Source organism: Quercus suber, unplaced genomic scaffold (assembly GCF_002906115.3).
Source record: "Quercus suber isolate HL8 unplaced genomic scaffold, Cork oak 2.0 scaffold_410, whole genome shotgun sequence".
NCBI lineage: Eukaryota > Viridiplantae > Streptophyta > Magnoliopsida > Fagales > Fagaceae > Quercus > Quercus suber.
Window position 1 is genome coordinate 416414 of NW_027069861.1, and position 6155 is coordinate 422568.

The window sequence follows — 6155 nt, forward strand, 5'->3', positions numbered from 1 at the left end:
AGTGTTCTCTAAATTAAGAGAATTACTGTAGCAACTTCAAAAAAAAATTTGGAGAATCTGTGCGTTTAGAGAAGTTGCTGGAGCGTGAACAGTGGCATTTGGTGCTCCAAATTTAGATATACAGGAGCTGTTGGAGATGCTCTTAGTCACGCATATATCAGGCTGACAAGAGTCACAAGACAGAGTATCAAAACAAACTTCAATTATGATATTACAACCGTTATTGCTGAACCATCCACTCCACTCCACTAGCGTGCTCTCACGGTCATGTGTGAAAACGAGTAATTCTTAAGAACTTTGGAATATATAGAATGATGCTTATTTCTTTCATATTTATGGTAGAGTTTACTCATTAAATTTATGGTAGGGTTCATTATAAATGTAAGAGGAGGGAGCACCATTTTTCCGTGTTCCGAAAATACCTAAAAATTTTTCTATAAAAACTGAAAATTGTCTCCCACTCTAAAAACAAAGAGCAAGTCACGTTTTTGAGTTTTCTTTCTAAATAAAACATATTACTTTTTTTTTAATTATTTCTATGAGTCACTGGTTAAGTTTTCTGAATCATTCTAATTTCTAAAACCAGAGTATACAAAACACATTTAAGGTACGCAGGCATATATATATGTAGCTAGAGGTCCAAATCATAAGATGTAAAAGATTGTGATTGATGCATGCTCATTCTTAATGGACTTTCCACCACGCCATCGCAAAGCATTTTCTTTTTCTTGCTTATTACACCTGCAAACCAAACACAATCTACTACAACAGAAGATTGGCAATTGATGAGAGCGAAGTGCTAGAGGATCCTTGAACGCCACGTACATTTTATACCGGTAGTTTTTTTTACGTGCACCTATAAAAAAGTAACTGAAATTATAATTTGAAGCTACGATTTAATCGAAGTCCTAATTTCAGTTTTTTATTTATTTTAATGTACGTATAATTGTGGGTAAAACAAATCGTGTAATAGCTTCTAAAATATGATATCTATAAAATGTTACTTCGAAAACTTTTATCAGCATCTTAAAGATCATATTCAAAAAAAATTATTTCATGCAATAATTTGAAATGTATAAAACAAGAGAACTATACATAAGAGAGAGTAATCAAATCCCCGTAGAGCTAAATCCAGTCTCTCTGTTTAAAGAAAGCACGTGATTCTCTGGCCCACCGCAACATAATTTTTGAACTCTGTGTGGTTTAACATTGGAACTCAGCCACTGATGAATAAACCTGAACTTTTCAACCATTTCAGCCACTATTTTGGAGTACAAACCCTCTTGTGCACTTTTTCTACTTTATTCTATATTATATTAATAAATATTTATCATATATTCCTCTAATTAATTAAATATTATTATTATTAACTTATTAATATTATAATTATTAATTAATAGTAATATTTAATTAATTAAATGAATATATAGCAGATATTATTGATAAAATATAAAGTGAAACATAAAAAATAAAACAAAGAATTAATCCCCTATTTTGGGAGGAATTAATAAAGACAGGTAGGTTAGGTGGCGGGTAGAACCTCCACATCTCTCCCACCTACCGATATTTTAGAATTTTAATCACTAGGGACAGACACCCGTGAACTATAATTAAACTCATAAATTTCGATAACGCTCAATCGCTCATCAATCTTTGCACCATTCAACTGTTCCTGATGTCATGACTTCGTGTCGGGTAGCCAAAAATTCAAAGTTATTAGACAAAAAGGCATCGGTGTGGTTACTGTGGTAGATAAACAATAAAGTTACCACATTCATGACTGCAAGAAAAAGTAAAAGCTAAAGTGCAACTTTTATACTCACACCAGTATATACTTTCAGACATTACAAGCTACAAATTTTCTTCTTCTTTTTTTTCAGATAAAATTTTTTTTTCTTCTTTTTTTTTTGGTAAAAAAGCTACCAATTTTTTTTATACCTAATAAATCACCGATTGGCTATTTCTTGCCGTGTGTATACAGTATACCGGGCATTCAGGCAAGAAAAATGATTCTATGTTTTATAAATTAAAAAAAAAAAAATTTGTGAAAGGAGGTGGTAATTACCAATCATTACTACTAAAAATTTGAGAAAAAACAAAAACTATATATCTGTTTTCAATTATTCTCTGACGTCCACGGAGCCCCACACAAAGGCCACATGTGAAAGGAGGTGGTATTTTGTATTCTTACGTGTAGCTATACCCTACATGCATCTAAACACTTATACAACAGGCTGAGTCTCCAGAAAAAAAAAAAAAAAAAAAAAAAATTTGAGACAGAGTATCTAATAATTTCTCCATTTTCTCTATCTTCCATTAAAAAAAACAATTCATCATTTTGGATTCATGGGCCCATGGGGGTATGTTGAGATCTAGGTGTAGATGTAAATACGTGAGGTGAATGTATGACAGCCTTGTAATTCAGTGAAAACAAAAAGGTTAGAAAAAATAGCCTTAATTAGCTCGTTGGTCTGATAAGAGAGTGTCGGGTCCGTTTCCATTTGTCTGCAAAAGCTTAACAAAACATGGCAGCCGAAGATAGAAAACAGATGGGGGACATGGACAAAAAGCCGAAACACACGTGATGAAAGCTAATCCTCCAGAGTCCACTCTCATCTCTTGCTTTCTTTTGCTAAGCTGTTTTCACTTTCCAATTTTGTCTTAAACAATCATTCAAAGAATCAGACAAGCACACCCAGTCACCCACCTTCCTTCTCTCTCTCTCTCTCTCTCTCTCTCTCTTGCATAATCCTAAATTGTTTTCACACCTATCAAATCTATCATAGCTGTTCACCATTGGGAAAAACTTCTTTATCTATTACCTGGATCTCTCTCCCTTGATCTCAGGGAGCGAAGCACGTCACTAAAGATGATGAAAACAACGTTAAAGATGTTGGTTATTAATGTCTTGCTTCTGTGTCTCTGCCACGTGTCCACGGCGGCGGTGGTGAAGAGCAACGAGCAACAAAGATGGACTTACATAGTCCACATGGCCAAATCCGCAATGCCGGCGAGTTTCGAGCACCACTTACACTGGTACGACTCGTCTCTCAAATCGGTATCAGACTCGGCCGAAATGATTTACACCTACGAGAATGTCATCCACGGCTTCTCCACAAGATTAACGGCCAAGCAAGCCCAATTGCTCGAAAGCCAACCGGGGATCCTGTTCGTGTTGCCTGAACTGAAATACGAGCTTCACACAACTCGAACCCCTCAGTTTCTTGGCCTCGACAAAAACACCGATTTACTCCCTGAGTCTAACTCGGAAAGTGATGTCATTATCGGAGTTTTAGACACCGGAGTTTGGCCGGAGAGCAAGAGCTTCGACGACACTGGGCTCGGACCCATACCCAGTAGCTGGAAAGGTGCGTGTGAATCAGGAACCAACTTCACAGCCTCAAACTGCAACCGCAAATTAATCGGCGCGAGGTACTTCTCCAAAGGCTACGAAGGCACGTTAGGTCCAATTGACACAAGCAAAGAATCTAGATCGCCTCGAGACGATGACGGCCATGGCACGCACACATCAACCACAGCAGCCGGATCGGTAGTGCAAGACGCGAACCTTTTCGACTACGCGAAAGGGACGGCGCGTGGGATGGCCACGCGCGCCCGTGTCGCCGCCTACAAAGTCTGCTGGCTCGGTGGTTGTTTTAGCTCCGATATTTTAGCGGCCATGGAAAAAGCCATTGAGGACAACGTTAATGTCATCTCCATGTCCCTTGGCGGTGGAATGTCTGAGTATTATAGAGACAGTGTCGCAATTGGAGCTTTCTCGGCAATGGAGAAGGGAATTTTCGTTTCGTGCTCAGCTGGAAATGCGGGTCCCAGTCCATACAGTTTATCAAACCAAGCACCATGGATCACTACCGTTGGTGCAGGCACAATAGATCGTGATTTCCCAGCGTACGTTAGCCTCGGCAACGGCAAAAACTTCTCCGGCGTTTCACTCTACCAAGGAAACTCTCTGCCCGGAAAATTATTGCCATTTGTGTATGCAGGTAATGCAAGCAATGCCACGAATGGGAACTTGTGCATGATCGGAACTTTGATTCCAGAAAAAGTTGCAGGAAAAATTGTGTTGTGCGATCGTGGCGTGAACTCCAGAGTTCAGAAAGGATCTGTAGCTAAAGACGCTGGTGCATTGGGTATGGTTTTGGCTAACACCGCCGCAAACGGTGAAGAGTTGGTGGCTGATGCTCATCTCTTACCAGCCACGGCGGTGGGCGAGAAAAACGGTGATATCATAAAGAGTTACTTGTTCACTGATCCTAATCCAACGGTGGCGATTTTATTCGAAGGCACTAAGGTTGGGATTCAGCCTTCACCGGTGGTCGCAGCGTTCAGCTCGAGAGGTCCAAATTCAATCACGCCGGAGATACTGAAGCCAGACATTATAGCGCCAGGTGTCAACATCTTAGCGGGATGGTCAGGTAATGTGGGTCCTACAGGGTTATCCATTGATGACAGACGCGTGGGGTTTAATATAATTTCGGGAACATCTATGTCTTGCCCTCACGTGAGTGGGCTCGCGGCGCTTGTCAAGGCTGAGCACCAAGATTGGAGCCCAGCGGCGATACGCTCCGCCCTTATGACCACGGCGTACACTGTATACAAGAGTGGCCAAAAATTACAAGACGTTTCTACTGGGAAACCAGCCACACCCTTGGATTATGGGTCCGGACACGTGGACCCCGTAGCAGCCCTTGATCCAGGACTAGTCTACGATTTGACAGCAGACGATTACTTAAACTTCGCTTGCGCGTTAAAATACAGTGCTGCACAGATTTCCAGTATGGCAGGGAGAAATTTCACGTGCGGTGCTAGCAAAACGTACAGTGTTACTGACCTTAATTATCCTTCTTTCTCTGTGGTTTTGACTGGTACTGGTAGTAGTGTTGGTAACGGGTCTAGTGTGCCTAAGTACACGCGAACTGTTACTAATGTGGGTTCACCTGGGACGTACAAGGTTTCAATCTCATCAGAGAGTCCATTGGTTAAGATTCGAGTTGAGCCTGAATCGTTGAGTTTCAGTTCAATCAATGAGAAGAAGTCTTACACTGTCACATTCACTACAACGGGTTCGCTGCCATCGAATTCGAATAGCTTTGCTCGTTTGGAATGGACAGATGGGAAACACACAGTTGGAAGTCCTATAGCTTTTAGCTGGACTTAATGGGAAGTATAAGAGAGATAGGAGGAGGAGGAGGTTGAATTTGTTACACACTCAAAGAAGGGTGTATGATTATTGCTTGCTTTTTTAAATTTCCGAAAGATTGTAATGTTATTGTTTCGATTTAGCGTTTGATATTGTTGTCTGAGAGAGAAAATTACAACCTATGAAATGGGGATGTTTTCTTTCTCGGTGTACAGTACGTACGTTCTAAATGATAATTTATATGTATGAATGTCTAAGGAATTGATGAACACTAAATTAGTAAATTCCATATATTTGATTTATCGAACATATTTTGGATTCTTTTCAGTGTTATTGATAATTTCTTTTCAGTTACCATGAACTAAGAAAAAGGATAAGAAAGCAAATTCTTGTGATGTGCATCGATGAGATTTCATTGCTACCAGTTGGGTAACAGAAGTCTGTCTAACTTAAAACAGCTTGGATTCCGTGTTATAGAGAATTTCTTTCACTTACAACGAAATAAAAAAAACGAAAATAAGACAAATGATTGTGATGTGTAAATATAATTGTATCGGTGAGATTTCATTGCCTACTAGTTGGATAGTAGCTAGTAGTCTGTGTAACTTAGGATTTGTCATATAATTTAATTCTTTCAAACATTGTTAGTTTGTCACACAAGTTTGTGGGAAAAATTGGGAAATCAAAGTTGTGAGAGATTCTATCACCCGTTGGATTTATTCTGCAAGAAGCTAATTAAATTAATGACCAAACATATTGAGTGTTATTATGTTGCTCATATACGGAAAGAAAATGAACTAAGGTTGCTCATGCCTTAGCGAGGAGAGCTTTAACCTCATCTAATTTTTTTTTGGTAAATTGGAATATCAATAAAGAACTAGAAAATAAAAAAAGGTGCAGGTAAATTGGAATATCAATAAAGAACTAGAAAATAAAAAAAGGTGCAAGGCACCTCCTGTTGGAGTACAAGCCACACTTGTCAGCCTCAATAAGA

At 39.2% G+C, this 6155-nt stretch overlaps 1 protein-coding gene across 1 annotated transcript; it reads left to right on the forward strand.

Annotated features, from left to right (window-relative positions):
• The first annotated feature begins 2382 nt into the window (after window positions 1-2382).
• LOC111991727 (subtilisin-like protease SBT1.7) lies at window positions 2383-5482 on the forward strand. The gene has a single exon (XM_024023526.2). The coding sequence runs from the start codon at window positions 2870-2872 to the stop codon at window positions 5177-5179; it is 2310 nt and encodes a 769-aa protein (XP_023879294.2). The 5' UTR covers window positions 2383-2869; the 3' UTR covers window positions 5180-5482.
• The last annotated feature ends 673 nt before the right edge of the window (window positions 5483-6155 follow it).

Coding starts and splice junctions, on each gene's coding strand:
- LOC111991727 (XM_024023526.2), top strand. CDS start 2,870: ATGATGAAAACAACGTTAAAGATGTTGGTTATTAATGTCTTGCTTCTG.